General features: G+C 37.0%; 2 protein-coding genes across 2 annotated transcripts in view; one reads left to right on the forward strand and one right to left on the reverse strand.

Annotated features, from left to right (window-relative positions):
- LOC106873137 (stress-70 protein, mitochondrial) overlaps nt 1-15,498 on the forward strand; it is a 33,264-nt gene extending 17,766 nt beyond the window's left edge. Inside the window, exons 8-17 of the mRNA XM_014920364.3 lie at nt 1,669-1,761; nt 2,351-2,560; nt 4,526-4,615; nt 5,888-6,025; nt 7,252-7,356; nt 9,246-9,363; nt 11,664-11,758; nt 12,900-12,992; nt 14,248-14,388; nt 14,968-15,498. Of these exons, the coding sequence (XP_014775850.1) occupies nt 1,669-1,761; nt 2,351-2,560; nt 4,526-4,615; nt 5,888-6,025; nt 7,252-7,356; nt 9,246-9,363; nt 11,664-11,758; nt 12,900-12,992; nt 14,248-14,388; nt 14,968-15,042 (1,158 nt within the window). The 3' untranslated portion in view covers nt 15,043-15,498. The remainder of the gene's footprint in view (nt 1-1,668; nt 1,762-2,350; nt 2,561-4,525; nt 4,616-5,887; nt 6,026-7,251; nt 7,357-9,245; nt 9,364-11,663; nt 11,759-12,899; nt 12,993-14,247; nt 14,389-14,967) is intronic.
- Nucleotides 15,499-16,976: 1,478 nt separating this feature from the next.
- LOC106873134 (U5 small nuclear ribonucleoprotein 200 kDa helicase) overlaps nt 16,977-18,754 on the reverse strand; it is a 68,534-nt gene continuing 66,756 nt past the window's right edge. The window contains exon 44 of the mRNA XM_089339729.1: nt 16,977-17,391. Coding sequence (XP_089195855.1) covers nt 17,128-17,391 — 264 coding nt within the window. The 3' untranslated portion in view covers nt 16,977-17,127. The remainder of the gene's footprint in view (nt 17,392-18,754) is intronic.

Consider the following 18,754-nt stretch of genomic DNA (forward strand, 5'->3'; position numbering starts at 1 on the left):
CCTTTAGTGTTCAGATTACTCTGTCAAATGTTATACTTATTTGTTCATACCATTTTGTGTTAATCATGCATTATCTCATAGCTTTGAGGTTTCAATGATGTGATTGCATATTTTTAGAATACCAATGTAGGGTAGGTGTGCGAGGCTAATTATAGCCACTTTGAACATAGAATGGGTAGAATATTTGGGCCAGACACGGCCAGTTTAAATGCTAAAGGGTGGAAGTGAAAATAAGTATAAAAATTACCCTTAAGACAAAGAAATATTCTTGTTTCTCCTGTTTGGGACACAATTATGCAACCCTTTCTCACTGTTTAAAAGTTAAAGAGCATAGTTCATGTCGACAGTCTGTTCTGCTTCATACTGACTGCAACTCTTGTATCCAATTATTGAGAGACAAACAGAAGCTTCTTACAATCTTGATCAAGAAAATTGTAAGATGGCCACCACTAATCTCATTGTCTACCAACTACCACCACCACCACCACCACCACCACTACAACTACCTGTAATATATTTGAGGTAGTGATAAGGTGGCCAGCTGGCGGAAACGTTAGCACGCCAGGTAAAATGGTGAGCGGTATTTTGTCTGTCATTACGTTCTGAGTTCAAATTCTGCCGAGGTCGACTTTGCCTTTCATCCTTTCGGGGTCGATAAATTAAGTCCAGTTTGCGTACTAGGGTCGATCTAATCGACTGGCCTCCTCCCCCAAAATTTCGAGATATGTGCCTAGAGTGGAAAAGAATGTATTTGAGGCAGTGATTGGTGTCGTGGTTTGGTGACTTTGTATTGTCCATCTCTTACAACTATTAAAAAGTTTACTTCAAAACAAAAATCTTGTTGTTTACACTCACTGGTGTTGACTGCTTACTAAATTCTTTAATGTAATGGCTACAAAATATTGTCTGCAACATAATCTAGTTTAGTGGCTGCAGTTGTTGGTCTGCTTACTAACATCATGTGATGACATGTACGTGCTACAGTTGTTGGTACTGTCTTTAGTATTGTGTAATGCAGTATAGGTGCATTAGTCTCTCTAACAGACATTATTTATGCTGAAGCAGTCTACAACGCTATGTAGTATAATGGCTACAGTGGTTTTAGAAATTCTGTATTTTCCTGAAACCTGTGATTCTTGAGATGATGTAAAATGTCCACCCAGTTAGTATTGAAGATGCAATCTCAAGAAACAACATCCCTGGAAACTTTATTCTTACATTTTCTACTTTGTTGTGTTATCTATTGTGTTTCACCTCACATTGAGAAATAAATATCAATTGACTATTCTAATGTTTTCCTGCCCCACATTCCATTCAGTAAATACACACTCGTCCCTCTCTCTTTTCCTCTCCTTTCAACTGTACCGCGTACCCCTGAACTAAACACATTCTAGGTCTGTTTCTCCATCTCTCTCTCTTACTTAATCACATTTAACTATTTAATCACATTACAGTAGAAGTCCCTTTCTCCTATCTCTTACCGCTAACACTCTTCTCTCTCGACCTCTCCCATCATCTGATCATATGACAGTGGCCGTAGCATATTGATATATACATTAGCAATTAAGGATTGCTAATGTTTGAACAACAAGAGCTAAACTAAATTAATGATGTAAATACTTCAAATAAAATATTTTAATGTAACTTAATTTTCTGTCACTATTTCAGCAAGGAGTAGATGTGTCCAAAGACATCATGGCATTGCAAAGACTTCGGGAAGCATCAGAAAAGGCCAAGATTGAACTGAGTTCCTCCCTGCAGGTATGAGCTGCATTTTATGTCACGACTAAACCATCATTTTAAGATATTTCTCTGTATGTATTATGTATTTATGTTTGAACTAAAACGTCATTGATATGGCACTCTGTCAGTTAAAAGGATGAGGGTTTCAGTTGATCCAATCAACAGAACAGCCTGCTCGTGTAATTAACATGCAAGTGGCTGAGCACTCCACAGACACGTGTACCCTTAAATGTAGTTCTCAGGGAGATTTAGCATGACACAGTGTGACAAGGCTGGCCCCTTTGAATTACAAGTACAACTCATTTTTGCCAGCTGACATGAAATGAATCATCTTTCTCAAGAACACAACAGATATATGGCAGGCTTTACACTGTTTCTATCTACCAAATTCATTCACAAGACATTAGATGGCCCAGGTGTAATAGTAAAAAGACACTTGCCCAAGGTGCTGTGCAGTGGAACTGAACCTGAAATCACGTGCTTGTGAATTGAACTTCATAAATATTGTTTCTTGTCAGGGGGATACCCCGAAAGTAATGAAAATGCAAGATTATTCAAAAGGTTTTCCTGTAAATTGTAATTTATTATGATTTTTGATTTATTTCAGACTGAAATTAACCTTCCATATCTTACCATGGATTCTTCTGGTCCAAAACACATGAATTTGAAATTATCAAGAGCCAAATTTGAATCCCTTGTGGAAAACTTGGTGAAAAGAACCATGGCTCCATGTCAGAAAGCTCTTCAAGATGCAGAAATAAAGAAATCTGACATTGGTGATGTTATTCTAGTTGGCGGAATGACCCGTATGCCAAAAGTAAGTCGTCTTCTGCACTTTTGTTTGCTTCTCTTTAGCCACCTTCAGTTTAATTCTCTGACAACTGCAATGAACTACCGACACACTGGTGGACAATGCTTTAGGTCATCTCAAGACTACCAGAATGATAAAGAAACTTGCAGCTTTGTCTTTTTTCTTTATTTTTCCCCTAAAGTCACTGGTTTGCAGAAATTCAAGATGAATGTTTTCTAGATTGAAATCAAATGGGAAGGAGAGCCTACTGGTCACTGACTCAACCCTATAAAAGGGCCTCCATAGCTCACTAGTTGCTGTCCCTCTGGCCTAAATCAATCCTCTCCTTTCACTGAAGGTGTACTGGGACTTATTGTTAGTAGTTCTCAACCCCCAAAAATACAACCCCCCCCTCCTTTTTAATGAGAATAAAATAGTTTGTTTCAAATTTTGGCAGTAGGCTGGTAATTTTTTTTGGCAGGAAGTGGGGGAGGGGGTCAGTAGTTGAGTACTTATTTTATTGACCCCCAAAAAGGATGAAATGCAAATCTGACCTCAGTGATTTGAATATAAAGAGCTGGAAGAAGTGCTAAGGTAGATGACAGCTGGAAAGGATTATTTTTCAAAAACTGAACATGTATCACATGTAGGATGTGTCAGCCTCCACAATAATTGCATCTGGCTAGATTCTTTTGTTCGATAATATAAGGACACAGATCGTGTTGTATAGCCAGCTGGAGACAATGTCTCCTGGGACTAAATTACAGTAACATTCGTCCTAAACCAGGACTGCCATGTTATGTTGGCAAACAATCTTTCCTACAATAAACATTTAATCAATATATATGAATAAGTTTTATCTTTTTAAAAACACATCAAATCTGTCAAATGTATTAAAAGGAGGTCGATAAGCAAAACCTTATTAAATGGCAGGATATCAAAAGAATCTTTTGAAACTCCTAGCTTGTGTTCAATATATTAATATAATGTTTCAAATGTGCTGACTTATTCTGTGGAATTTCCAATGTTACATGTGAGTCACTAATGTAAGTTGGAAGGAATGTCTCCCATATGTAACATGAAGTTCAAGTTGTAACATAACATGTGTAGTTAGCAGTTTTTTTAGAGACAATCCATAGAAAGAATCCATTTTCAGTGATTTCGTAAAGAGGCGTGAATAAAGAATATTTAGAAGGCAAGTTTATAAAACAAAAACATTGAAATTAATTAGTAGTGTAATGAGTGCTAGCAAGTCGTAACGAGGATTAATCTTACATATGAATGGGAACCAAATATATGTGTATGCGAGAGAGGAAAAAATTACACGACTCCCTATATACACTGAAGTCTATATGATGCAGAGTGGAAGCTGATGTTGATCAAATGAGTTGGGTTTAAGTTTGTGGGGGGGGGCTCAGAAAATGTGGCAAGCTGGCAGAGACGTTAGCACGCCAGACAAAATGCTAAGCGGTATTTTGTCTGTCTTTACGTTCTGAGTTCAAATTCTGCCGAGGTTGACTTTGCCTTTTATCTTTTTGGGGTTGATAAATTAAGTACCAGTTGAGTACTGGAGTTGATCTAATTGACTGGCCCCCTTCCTAAAAATCTTGCAGCTTGTGCCTAGAGTAGAAAAAGAAAAAAATGTGACGTTGAAGAAAGCAATGTTGCTTTTGTGATGTCAAATCCACAACTGCTCAGGCTATTCCAAAAAGGTGCACGATGCTAATAATTCTGCCAGTTCCCTTCATTGATCATCATCATCATCATCATCATCATCGTTTAACGTCCGCTTTCCATGCTAGCATGGGTTGGACGATTTGACTGAGGACTGGTGCAACCGGATGGCTACACCAGGCTCCAATCTGATTTGGCAGAGTTTCTACAGCTGGATGCCCTTCCTAACGCCAACCACTCAGAGAGTGTAGTGGGTGCTTAATAATAATAATCTCTGAGCTTTAATAGTATAATTATCCACTTTTTTTCTTTTCATAGGTTCAAGAAGTTGTCAAAGATCTGTTTGGTAAAAGTCCTAGTAAATCTGTGAACCCTGATGAAGCTGTTGCTATTGGAGCTGCCATTCAGGTGAGCATCAGCCCAATCCGCCTTCAGTTTCTTAACCCTTTTAATTCCAAACTACCTACAACCATCTGTACTAAATATTCATATCTAAATTAGAATCTCATTGAAACATGATGTCAGGAAATTTCAGTTGGTGAACATAAACTTAATACATCTTCATTGTTTTAATGTCTACTTTTCCATGCTCCAGATAAGTATACTGAGGCAGAATTTCACTGGCCAGTTGCTCTTCCTGTTTCTAAGGAAGGTAATCTTTTTCCCCTTCATGTTTCCATGGGATACTGCAGACATCATTGCATATATGACAGTGAAGTTTGTGTACAATTAGTACATGATGTTAAAACAAGAAAACATCATTACCATCCATTTTTCATGCTGGTTGAATGGTTTGAGAGGAGCAGGCTAGGCCATGAGCTGCGCCAGGCTCCAATTATCTGTTTTGGCAAGGTTTCTAGGGCTGAATGCCCTTCCTAACACCAACCAGTTTATGGAGTGTACAGGGTGTATTTTATGTGGCACCAGCATGGGAGCTTTTGACATGGTGCAGCATGGGCATTTTACATGGTTTCAAACACTTTGGATAAGTGTCTTCTATAGTCCTAGACTGCTCAAAACCTTGTGAATAAATTTAGTTGATGGAAACTGCAAAAAGCCTATCATTCGCTTTATGTGTCTGTCTGTTTTCGTGTCTGGACATAGCATGATAATTGTAAACAAAACTTTGCCATCATACATGTTCTGTGAAAACTTGACCAGACGAAAGCAAAGCATTACATTGCCTGAAAATGGATGAAGATCATCCAGCCATAGAACTCTGGCTCTCTGGATTCCATATGATTGATTAATATCAGCCTGGAAAAGTAGACAGTTAAACAGCAATGGTGGTATATAATTGATTTCCTTTTTGGTTTTCATGGCCAGTCTGAGTTGGTGCTTCTGAATCATGTGAGTAACCAGATGCATCCTAGTTTCTGAGTAGAGGCATTGGTTAGGTACAAAATCTGACCAATGGTAGCCCATAACCAATATACTCATTGGTAGATGTACAAGGTATCCATAAACTACCTTTACAATTTCAAAAAATCAAAAAAAAAAAAAAAATTAAGAAGAATTTAGAACTCCAATCTCAAAAGCATCAAAGATTCCTTCTCTCAGTATTCGCTTTTCACCTATTTGAGTTTCTAGTTTGAACTTGATTTAATCTTAGAGTGGAATTCTTGAACACTTGCAGGAATGTGTATTATTATTATTATTATTTTCTATTCTTCATTCCAGGGTGGTGTGTTGGCAGGAGATGTTACTGATGTTCTGTTGTTGGATGTCACACCTCTTTCTCTCGGCATTGAAACTCTTGGCGGTGTATTTACCAAACTCATCAACAGGAATACAACCATTCCAACAAAGAAGAGCCAGGTAAGTATTTACAAGGCACCATTAGAACGGTTAGCAGACCTATGATCAGGGACAGTCCAGCTGTGACCATCCAGCTTTTTAGGAGTATCTTGGCCTTTGTTATCTAATGTGTCCTTCCCTAATTTTTTAAGGCAGAAATTTTGGTTTCTATTCCAAGCAGATCAGGCAACTGAGTAGAAGCTCCCTTATTGGCACATTCTTTGTTGGTTATATTTTTATTTATTTAGCAGTTACCTTGAAGGGACACTATACAGAACTTTTCTCCTTCAGATGTCTGTTTTTGACTGCAATTAACGAAATTACACAAGTAAGATGGGAGATAAACTGATTGTTATTCAAAGAAGTACTTTCTACAATCACTTCATATATATTCCATTCTGTGCTTTGTTTCATTGACTTGTTTAGAGAAGAGGTAGAATTCCAAAGCCTTCTGAGGTCTTCTCTATTTTGTCATATTTACCATACTAAATCATGAATGTTTAGTCATCTCTCTGCACATTATAAGGCAGTTCGCTTTAGCTTGTATTATCTCTTGAATGTGTGCATGTTTCTTGGATTGGCATCAAGAACGGCATCCAGCCACAGAAGCCTTGCCAGGTCAGACAGCAGAGTTTGGTGCAGTCTTCTGACTTCCTGGTTCATGTCAAACCAGCCAAGCCATGCCAGTATAGAAAATGGACGTTTAATGATGTTGGATGAAGGGCATTTTCCCACGTCCTTTACAAGCCCTTCTTGACCCGTGTAATTGGTAGAGTCAGCCAGAAATAACAGTTTGTAATAGTTTCATCTCTCTCTCTGCTGTTGGGTTGATGATGCACTCCATCTAAGCTCACTTTCACTTCTGCTCAGCTTCATTGTTGCTTTCACTACATTTCAGCTGTTGTATGCTCCAGCCATCTTCAGGTTTCTTGTGTAGAACTTGGTTGCTGTATCAAAATTCCAATACAGCAATCGAGTTCAACATAAGAAACCTGAAGAAGGCTGGAGCATAGAACAGCCAGAATGTAGTGAAAGCGACAGTGAGGATGAGGGCACCAGTCCAACTAATATAAATTCCCCTCAGAAATATGGTATTGTATTAACTTCCCCTTTTTGTTCCCTCCAGGGTCATAAAACTAGTATTGCTATTTTTTGGTGGGTTTTATTAAATCAATTCAATCTTTTCCCCATGCAGAAATTTCCAGTTTTCTTACATCATTTTCAAATGGATTATTTTTACCTGTCAGGTATTTTCTACTGCTGCTGATGGTCAAACTCAAGTTGAAATTAAAGTCCACCAAGGTGAACGTGAAATGGCGAGAGACAACAAAATTCTTGGACAATTTCAGTTGGTGAGTCTCGGTTACACGTCTGTGTTACACCTGTCTGTGTTACACCTGTCTGTTAACATTTGTTTATGTTTACCTGTTTGTGTTACATTCTTTTATGTTTACTTGTTTGTGTTACATTGTCTCTTGTGCAGTGCTGCCTCATTCATGTAAGCCTGTTTATAACTTTATTCCATGCCAGCAGCACTACATGGCTTTATCCAAAGTTAAAGAAATTATTAGGAAAAGTTACTTAGCTTATGGATGTCTCGTTGATAAATTTTACTCTTGTGCAAAAATTTCATCTACCAAAAATGGCTATCAATTTGAAACGTGCCTTCACTTATATATTTTAAAATTTATTAACTGTCTAGCATTTAACCCTTTAGCATTCTGATTATTTGGTCAAACATAATGCTTATTTATTGAAATTGGTTTGAATTATCTCGTAGCTTCAATATTTCAATGATGTTGACTGTATATTTCAAGAATGATATTGTAGAATATGTGTGAGAGACTGAATCTGGCCAGTTTGAACATAAAACATGTGGAATATATGGGCCTGATACGGCCAGCTTAAATGCCAAACGGTTAAACCACCCATACCCAGTCCAAATATTCTGTTTTATGTTCAATCTAAATCTTGCCTCTCACATCTGCCATACAATGTTAGCCTAAAAAGTATACAGTCACATAATCAAAATCTCAAGACTACAAGATAACACGATTAATTCAAAACAATGTGATTAAATAAGCATTATATTTGATAAAATAATCTGAATGCTAAAGGGCTAATTCAGGTTATTATATTCTACTCTGTAATTAATTTATCCCTAGAATTTCACTTTGTATAGAGTTGTAAACTCTACTTAGAATCTGTTGGCCAGTATTAGCAGGAGTGCTCATTGAGGATCCCGTTTGGATTTATAAATCCCCACGTTAAATAATATATAATGTGAAACTTACCCGGCTGAATATAAGCATTTCAATACATTGTAAATGTAAAGTGTATCCACATATATAGACTTACATATGCTCCCTAGTATCTTAGATAAACTTCACATCGTTTATCCATATTTTGCTTCTCTTGTGTATCCTCTGACCACTTGTATGATTTGATGGATACATTTTCATTTGTTTGTATTTCATGTTTTTTTTTTTTGTTGTTCTTTCTGCTGCTGGCTGTTTTTCATTATCATTCCACCGTTTTAAGCCATCGTTATGGGGGCAGTAGTTGTGGTTGATGTTGTAGTGTCTGTAATTTACTGTTGTACCATCAACACGACGTTAGTGGAGGCTGGTTGCCGAAAACATTTTGCGCTCTGATGATTTTGCCAAGACCGCGATCTGCTTTCGGTGACTGGTCATCTGCAACGCACCAACCCAGGCCTCTGTGTAAACAATACACACTCTTGTTCATCAGGTGATCCTGTTCCTTTTGTATATGGTGTTGTCATTTGTTGTATATACACTATTGTCTATATGCTGTGGATGAGAGATTCATTATCCGTAGTTTGGTTTTTCTGAACCCTTTAGCATTCAGATTACTCTGTTAAATGTAATACTTATTTATTCAAATTCGTTTGAATTAGTCATGCATTATCTTGTAACTTTGAGATTTCAATGACATAATTGTTTATTTTTAGAACAATATTACAAAGGAAGTGTGAGAGGCTGGATCTGACCAGTTTGAACATAAACCCATTAAAATGTTTTGGCCAGATACGACTGGTTTGAATACTAAAGGGTTAGGCCAATGCAGTTCACTTGTTTTTCAAAGATGTTTCGCCAATTCCGTTGAGAGCATTGTGGGATTGTTGTTCCTGCTGCTATTAATGCTGTTTGGCTGTAGTCTGTGGTTGGTCAGTTGGTTGTTATATAACACTAATGCTTTGTTGTCTTCTCCTTTCAAGATCGGTATACCCCCAGCACCTCGTGGTGTTCCACAAATTGAAGTTACTTTTGATATTGATGCGAACGGAATTGTGAATGTATCGGCACGAGATAAAGGCACTGGCAAAGAACAACAGAGTAAGTATCTCTCTCTCTCTCTCTCTCTCTCTCTCTCGCTATGTGTGTGTATATATATATATCTCAGGCATGTACCATTAGCAATTACTCAGGGTGGACTATCATTTCTTCGGTCCCACGAAAGAGGGTTTGAGAGGCAAACATTATTCCAGTGATGAGGAAGTGAAAACTGTAGTGAAGAAGTGGCTCAAAGAACAGTCAACAGAATTTTACAGGACAGGGATACATGCTCTCATTTGAAGGTGGAACATCGCTATTGAGAGAAACGGTGACTATGTTGAGAAGTAGGGATGTGATCCACAGAGGACCAGCTTCATTTTGATGTATGATACATGTTTCTGTGTTGGTAATTATACCTGTCCTAAACAAAATGGCATTACTTTTTGACTCACCCTCGTGTGTGTGTGTGTATATATATGTTTCAGGCAAAAGATCCAAAGTTCATGAACTCATCAATGAAAATCCACTATCACATATCGATGAGTTCATGAACCTTGGTTCTTTTCCCTAAAACTATATATTTATATTTTATACTGTGAAACTTAATTTAATTTTAATTTTTAATAAATTGAATTTGAGTTTTTACCCGTAAATTTGGATTTTCTATCCCTAATAATATTATTATTATTATTATTATTATATATATATATATATATATATATATATATATATGGTGTTGGTTTTAGGAAACCTAACAAGATTTATAGCATGTTTAATATTATTTTACCAGGAAACGTGTTGTATGTTTTCCAAATGACTGGGGTCTGCAATATTTATTTTTTAAAAGCTCTTTGAAAGGAATAAATTTGAGTAAGTTTATCTGGAATGAATGAGAAACAGTTTTAAATACTCCCAAACAATATCATGTATTGTTCCATTGATATGTTTCAGTTTGAACTGTTTTGTTAAAATGTTTCTGTTGAAATCGTCTTTATTTCATTCCATTATTAAATTAACACACACAGACACATGGTGTCTGTCAACTCGCTATTGAGTATGGCCGTCTTTTGTGATTCCCCCCCTTAGATGTAATTCCTTACCAGGGTCTCTTATGACAAGACTAAAGCTTCTCCTCCCAGACACTGATGTTACTTCAGTGGAGGGCACAGTTGGCTTCGATGACATACAAATTGCAATTGCTCTTACTTGTACTTCATCTTTTACACACACACAGTGCCACTGTGGCTAAGAAGTTTGAGTCTAAATCATGTGGTTTTGGGTTCAGTCCCACTGCATGGCACCTGTCACTCTGGACCAATCAGTGCCTTATAAGTGAACTATAGTAGATGGAAACTACAAAGGTAGTTGTGTGTATACATGTATGTGCATGTGTGTACATGTATCTGTGTGAAGATTTACATTCTGTGCTTTTCCTATTGATATTTTCCTGTCCAATATATCTGTTTTCAAAGACAGGTGATGTGAAAACTCCTTCAAAAACCTCTTGAAAAATGGGGTTTAATGAAAGGAAAAGTGTCCAGTTGTAAAATCAGTAGCCATATATTTCCTTGCAAGACCCCTGTTCTTGTCTCTCTCTCTCTCTCTCTCTCTTTCACTTTTTACCTCTCATCACGTGGCATAAAACCGCCTCCCTCAGTACAACTCTGCCACCATGCGGTTGAAGGGTGGGGGTGTTTTGTGAGTTAGTTGGTGACCTCGCTAGTACTGATACCATGGAAAAAGCAGCCAATTCAGTCTGATGTGGTTGGTGTTATGAAGGGCACCCAACTGTAGAAAACCCTGCCAAAGCAGGCATTGGAGTTTGATGCAAACCTCTCTGGCTTGTGGGGCTTCTGTTGAACTGACTGTCCAACCCATGACAGCATGGAAAATACGTTAAATGATGACAACAGACAATGTATATGTGTGTATTTATGGATAACTTTGCTCTGTTCATTGGGAAATATTTCTCACACAGGTAGAGATATCCGGTTCATAATTATACACATGTGGTTTTTATGTTCACCGTACATTTTGCTGTCTTTCAAAAATCTTTTGAATTTAAAATACTATGTGAAACTAGTATTCATTTTTCGTCCAGAGTGAAAATTTTCAGAAAAACCAAGAGAGTGGTGGTGGTGAGAAATAATTTCTAGAAATTTGCAGAGCTCGGATATCATATAAAATACATGTTGAACAGTGTAACTCAACTTTATACTGAGTGAAATCAGGTTTTTACAAATGTACTAATGAGATTTTGCACTTTCCATTGATGATTAATTACTGTAATTTCTGATGTGTTAATGATTTTTATTTTTTTTTGTGGTTTGTTTCTGATATTTTGTTGTTTGTGTTTACAGTTGTCATTCAGTCATCTGGTGGTTTGTCGAAAGATGAAATTGAAAATATGGTTAAGAATGCAGAGAAGTTTGCTGAAGAAGACAGAAAGAAAAAGGTATTGTGACAGTAATTGATGTGCCAGCAGTGGTTCCCCTGCCTTTTATCATGCCCTACCTACCTGAAGAGAAAATGATAATATGTGGGCATAATTTACGCAGATACTAGATAAATTGGCTAATTGAGGTAGATACTAGAGATAGGTTGTTTGAAATAGATGGGATGGTCACGGATGGAATATGTTTGATCACACTTCTAGTCCTGACCTGAACCTAAATGACAATGTGACTCAATATGACCCTCTCCATGACTACTAGACCTGCTAAAAATAGCAGCCAAGTGTCCTGCAAACAACTAACCATTGTTTTATTGGTTTACTTCATTCACAAATAGACCAAAATGTGGTGGATGGAATTATTGGTTCCACTGCATGGCTGATTGCCTCTGAGGAACAAACCAACGAAAGAGCCTCTGGGATTGCTTAAAATTGCTGCCAAATCTCCTTAAAAACACACCATATGGCCTGCAAGACACATTGGATAATGAAGCCATTCCATAAATGACCAGTTCTTAGCGGCTGTTCAAGTCTTTCATCGTAGATCTGCAAAATGGAGACTGACCTGGGGTTAAGCAACAAGTTTGATACAAGGAGTTATGGGAATAATGACCCCCAGAGCAAGGATTCATTTTGGTGGATTAGATACACTTATTTGAACTCCTATATTATCCCCAAGAGCTGTTGTCAATCTTGATTGGACATGGCACTCAATGTTTTGTTTTCAGGAACACTGTTTCCTAGATTACATTATCAACTGTCCTACTCACTTTTGTTTTCATGACAGGGTGTTGAAAGAGGGATGTTGTTGGTAGGGGCTACCTTTTCAGTAGCATCTAGAGGAGGGGCTGTATTGATTGGAGAGGGAGCACTGTTGATTCAATGGCTTGGATTATCATGTGTTTAACCCCTTTGATACCAACTTGCCTGATAACACCTTTGGTTATTTCATACAGACTCCCCTTTTTAATGTGATTAAAACTAAATTTTTCTTTCAAAATTTCATGTTAATTTAGGTTTGAAACACCAGCAGTCATTTTATTACTGGGTTCATTCGTTTCACCCCCACCCTATTCCCTCAAATTTGTAAGGAAAGGGTTAACTAAATAAATTTGCTCAATTTAAAAAAAATTTTTATTTGTAGGAAATTGTGGAAGCTGTCAACCAGGCTGAAGGAATCATCCATGACACTGAATCCAAGATGGAAGAATTCAAAGAACAGTTACCTCAAGATGAAGTAGGTTTTTTCTCGTCTTTCATATTCTGTTTGTTTCGTTGCAGTATTGATGGCAGATAAACCTAGTTTTTATAATCTGTTGAACTAATCCTGTTTCTCTGGTAGAAAACGAATCAAAAGGGATCTGCTGCTTCACACATTATTTCAGTTTGTGCCAAGACTAGAAGTAGCTTCCAATATCAACTTCATTCACGCTAGAGAGACAAAAAATGTGGATAAGTCCTGGAACAAGTATATTCTTTTCATTGAATTGTGGCCATGCTGGGGCACTACCTTGTGGGTTTTAGTTGAATATATATCAATCTCACTACTTTGAATCAGTTCATATTTTTCTTTCTCAGAGGGACGCTTGTAGACGCTGTATAAAATGTGTCATCTGAGTTTGTTTCCAAAGATTAGAATAGAAGACACTTACACAAGTTGCTTTGCATTGGAATTGAACTGGGATTCATAAATAGTTGCATGGCAACTCATAAGGGTTGGATTCCATGGTGGGATTCCCCACCTGGATGGGGTGCCAGTCCATTGCAGGGTTATTCACTTTTGCTATCTGAGTGGACTGGAGCAATGTGAAATGAAGTGTTTTGCTCAAGAATACAATGTGTTGCCCAGTCCAGGAATTGAAATCAATCTTACATGCCACATGCCTCCACTTCTAACTTTTATTCTTAGTTGCAAGGCTGACATCAACTTATTGGGTGATATACCTCTGCCTATGTTTAACGCGTTGAAGGATATTTGCTTGTAAATAATACGTAGCTCTTAAGAAGAAACTTTAGTAAGGAATGGGGTTTGGTGTTAAAATCCAGCATTTGGAGATATGGATTAGTGAATCAGATCTAGGTGTAGGGCTACCTAGCTCCATGCCATAGGCTGACAGAGGTTTAGTTCTGACTGAACAGTGTTAAACAACCATTTCATTAATATTTGGGTTATTAACCCTTTAGCAGCATTCAGGTTTCTCTGTCAAATGTAATTCTTATTGATTCACATTTTGATTTAATCCTGCATTATCTCATAGCTTTGAGATTTCAATGATGTGATTGTTTATTTTTAGAATGACATTGTAGGGTAAGTGTGAGAGTTCAGATTTGGCCAGTTTGAACATAAAATGGGTAGAATATTTTGGCCACATGTGTTCAGTTTGAAGTACTATATGGTTAAAATCACTTGTTTGGCTAAAGAAACCCTCAAAGACCTTAGAAATAAGGTGATGTTGTTAGAGTGAACTAACGTTTGGTGTGTTGTATTGCAGTGTGACAAATTACGAGAGAAAATTACCAATTTGAAGACTGTGTTAGGTAACAAAGACCAAGAAACTGGAGAAAGCATTAAATCTGCCACCAATGAATTGCAGCAAGCGTCACTCAAGTTATTTGAAATGGCGTATAAAAAGGTGAGTGTTTGAGGAAAGTTCTTATATCTTAGACTGAATTGCAGAAATGTTTCAGTATTAAAACCAGTTCCAAATTTGGAAATAATGGATTATTTGTAAGTTTTGAAATCCTTGCATGAAATAAAAAGAAATATTAAAAAATGAGGGTGGGATATATGTTCCCGGAATGCAACATTACTAATTAGAATGATGTGCTGAGATGTATGCAGCTGTACAGGGTACATTTTGTAACATTGCTAAGAGTTGATCAGGCACTTTTGGTAATTATTCCCATGCATTTGTCCCGTTTCTGTCCACTATTGAGAAGATTGTGGGGCAGAGTCCTCAGGTAATCCCTCCATAGGGCCCTATCGGAAGCAACTGTCATTAAACTTCCTGACTGGATTACTAAGAGATCAACTGAGACCCATGGGTATTATCCAACCATCTTGTTCTACTCCTTGGTCTCATGCCACTTGGCACAGATTGTTAAAGTTAAATTAAACAAAAAGGAGTAAATGGCAGGAACCACTTCTCTGAGAATTCGTTCATAATTTTTCGCCATAAACTAAAATATAATTTTTTTTTTCTTTCTCACAGATGGCTTCTGAAAGAGAATCCAGCACAAAAACAGAAGAATCACAAGAGGACAAAGAAAAAACAGATAAAAATTAACATCATTAATATGCTTATTTAGTAACATAATTAATTTTTTTTAAAATCTTTGTGAAGACTATGATGATGATGATGGTGGTGGTGGTGTAGTCTAGCTGATCTGCTCACAAAAGGGACTAGAAAGTCTAGTCCGTCCATTTTTATCATCAGTTAGGTGATTTTAGTGTGAACTGGTTAGATAACGTGTAAATAATTAGAAATATATCACAGGTTCTTAAACCTACCTCCCCACCTCCCCACCAACAAATTCATTCTGGACTACAAAGCCAGTTGCATTTTTGTTTCCCAAACTATTGTTTCTCTTTATCTGTATATCTGTTAAAATAATATTTGAGCCATTATATATTCCACTAACAGTTTCCTGGACCTGTATAATGGACTTAAAAGACAAAAGGAAGGGAAACCTGTTAGTCGCGTTACATTGAGAAAAAAAAATCATTAAAAGTGATAATTTCATGGTTTGTTTTGTATTAAATTATTTTGTTGCTGATTAATACCGTAAGATTTTTGTTTTGCTGTTTTTTAAAAATTATTTCATGGTTCTGTGAGCAAAAATTGGCACTTGTCTTCATTAGTGACATATAAATTTGACCATGATTGGTTCTCATCTAGCAGACTTGTAATCTAAGTACAAACTCTAAATCTCATCTAAATAGGGAGTTTAGCAATTTACAATCTTGTTAACAATGCATCTCAAACGTTTAGAATCATTACTTGACCAGAATTGGGTCATCCCTGGCAATGACAACTGGGTTAGGTCATTCAGTTTTGTCTGAATGTGGATTTAGAATTTTACAACAAAGAAATAATTCAGTAAAATTGTTGAAATGGGGTTTTGTTATGTTGGTAAATGGTAAGAACATAGCTAATGTCTTAGAACCCTTTACCATTGTTGTGATTTCCATTTACAGATGAAGAAAACTCAGGCTCAGAGAATTGCTAAGTTTTAATGTATTCTGGTAGCAGTTTAAACGCATTTGTTGACCTCCAGTGTTGTGAACAGTAATTTGGTTGACAATTATATAGGGGCAGCTCTGTTAGAAAGTTCTCTGCTACCCTTTATCAATTCTTATACCTCTCAGATAAGTCTGTGGCTTGCGGGATCCAAATCTTGCTTCTGTGCACACAGTGAGTCAATGTATTCTCTTAAGCCAACAACACAATTTACTTCTCTAAACAAGTCATTGGGACTCGCTATCTTCCTAGATGGTAAGCCCAGCACTTTAAGATCCAAATCAGATTGGGTTCAACCACCCTTATGTCTTTATCAATGCTTAACATGGACACGTATAATGTAGTCCAAAATAAGAACTACAATATCTGATTTTATTTCGATCTGAGAGAGTAGCCTCCCTTGTTCAGTCCACAGTATTATGCTTATAGCAATAACGAAGGTCCATATTCTTTGTCTTTCGTAAGACCTTAGCAGCAGAAACTCGAGGATCCAAACTGATTTGCAAGTCTAATATCATGCTCTCGTTCATTTGGCTGAATACACTCGACAGTAATCATTGCTATCAAATCTTGTGAGAGGCCAAATCTGGCCAGTTTAAATGCTAAAGGGTGTTGTATGCAACTTGTGGTTGATAAATGTGTGTGTGTAATGGATGATACATTTCCCATCAGATGCTGTACACCACATGCAGGACGTAATTAGAGCCTTTTCTGAGGTTGAACAATTGACACCTAACAGCCAAGCAGACTGAGGCAATCAACTGGTATCACATCAAAAGTACCCATGCTGGTACTGTGTAAAGTGGTTGGCATTAGGAAGGGCATCCAACCATAGAAATTATGCTGAAACAGACAATTGGAGCCTAGACAGCTCCTGTCAACCTGTTCCAATCCATGCCAGCATGGAAAACAGATTCTTTATACCAATTCCACTGTTTTGCACATAGAAAGTGAAGTTTTATTACAAAGCAAGTCAAAAATTAATAGAAAAACAAATGATTTTAATGATTAAAAAAAAAATTATGGATAAAGATTTGTAAATATTGATTAGATCAGTTCAATAAGAATATAGAAGTTAATGGAAACTGTACAGAGAAATCTGATTTAAAGAATTCGAACACTTGTCGGTGCTCATTCCATGTCACTAGCATTATCGCCGCTGCTCATATCGTCCTCTTCTTCAGCTTTATTGACGTTAATTGAGAACTTGTATTCTTGGTCACAGCCCATGTAAGCATCACTCATGAAGAACAAAATGTAATTGTGGTGTCCCACACTTGGGGCCACAAAGTCGAGTTTTACTTTGGCTTTTTGCTGTAAAGTCAGGCGCTTGATGGATAACAAGGAATTTGTCTTGGAATCACCAATAACTACCCACCATCCTTCTTCTCGTTTCTAGAAAGAGAAAGATTACATTGTGTAGATTATGCATCTGACTACATATTCATTGTGTATAGCATACAGAACGTTCATAAATTATCTTTACAACTTTCGCACATTTATCGTCTAGATGTGTGTGCAACTAATGGAGCCGACGTGGAAGTGTTCTGATGTTTCTAATAAACTCGGAGTTATCCTTATTTCAAATTGTAAAGGTAATTTATGGACAAACTGTATATTTGTACAAATATTCAGTGTGGATTAGATTATATATTTGTGTATATTGGATTCATTGAAATAACTGGAGGTTTAGTTACGAAGAGAAGGTAATGGACTGTATATCGGATGGAGCTGAGTATGAATCTCATTAAAGAGATTATGGTGCACCCTTAAGCAAATTGAATGTAAGGCTTGGAGTAAAAGAAAGGCATTTTAGTTATAAAAAGAATTGTTAAACTGACACAACCTAAGTAAACTTAGAGATAAAATTACATAACATAAAACTAGACTACAGTGTTCATGTATGTGTTTAGAAAGAAAATAATTTGTTTCAAACATATAAGCACAAGATTTGAAATCTATGTGTGAGGGGTTAGTTGATGGTGTCCAGTCTAATATCTGACAAGTACTTTAATTTTCTTAACCCTGGTGGGATGAAAGCGCTCAGAACATAGAGTGAACAGGAAAAAATATGGGGGCCCATAGCACTTTGGTGCTGAAACAGTTCTGCAACTCTAATGCCCTAAAAAATTTAATATCGTTAACTATGTTGACCCCCCAGAGGAATGAAAGGCAGAACCAATCTTGGCAGAATTTGATCTCGTAATGTAAAAAAAAAACCATTTTGCCCAATGCTGTGATGGTTCCAGCAATCTACTTGGAAATACCAATGGTTTGAAATGTTTGTACAAGGCCAGCAATCTTAGTGGGGAGTATTTGACTGACCCTGAAAGTGTCAAAGGTGAACTTGGTAGGGTTTGAACACAGAATGCAGAGCTGGGAGAAAAGACAAACATCTTTTTCTGATGCTCTAATGATACTGCCAATACACCACACTTGGAAATAATAATAATCGATTCTACTATAAGCACAAGACCTGCAATTTTGGGGGGAAGGGAATTGCCCAACACTTGACTGATACGTATTTCATTGATCCTGAAAGGATGAAAGGCAAATTCCATCTTAGTGGAATTTGAACTCGGAATGTAGAGACATGAAATGCAGCTAAGCATTTTGTCTGACGTCAACAATTCTGCCAGCTCACCATCTTAAGAATGATGATAATAATCCTTCCTACTGTAGGCACAAGGCCTGAAATTTGGAGGGAGGAGGGTAAGTTAATTACAGCAACCTCAGTATTTGACTGGTATTTAATTCA

This window comes from Octopus bimaculoides, chromosome 22 (genome assembly GCF_046866305.1).
Source record: "Octopus bimaculoides isolate indiv1 chromosome 22, ASM4686630v1, whole genome shotgun sequence".
NCBI classification, from domain to species: domain Eukaryota; kingdom Metazoa; phylum Mollusca; class Cephalopoda; order Octopoda; family Octopodidae; genus Octopus; species Octopus bimaculoides.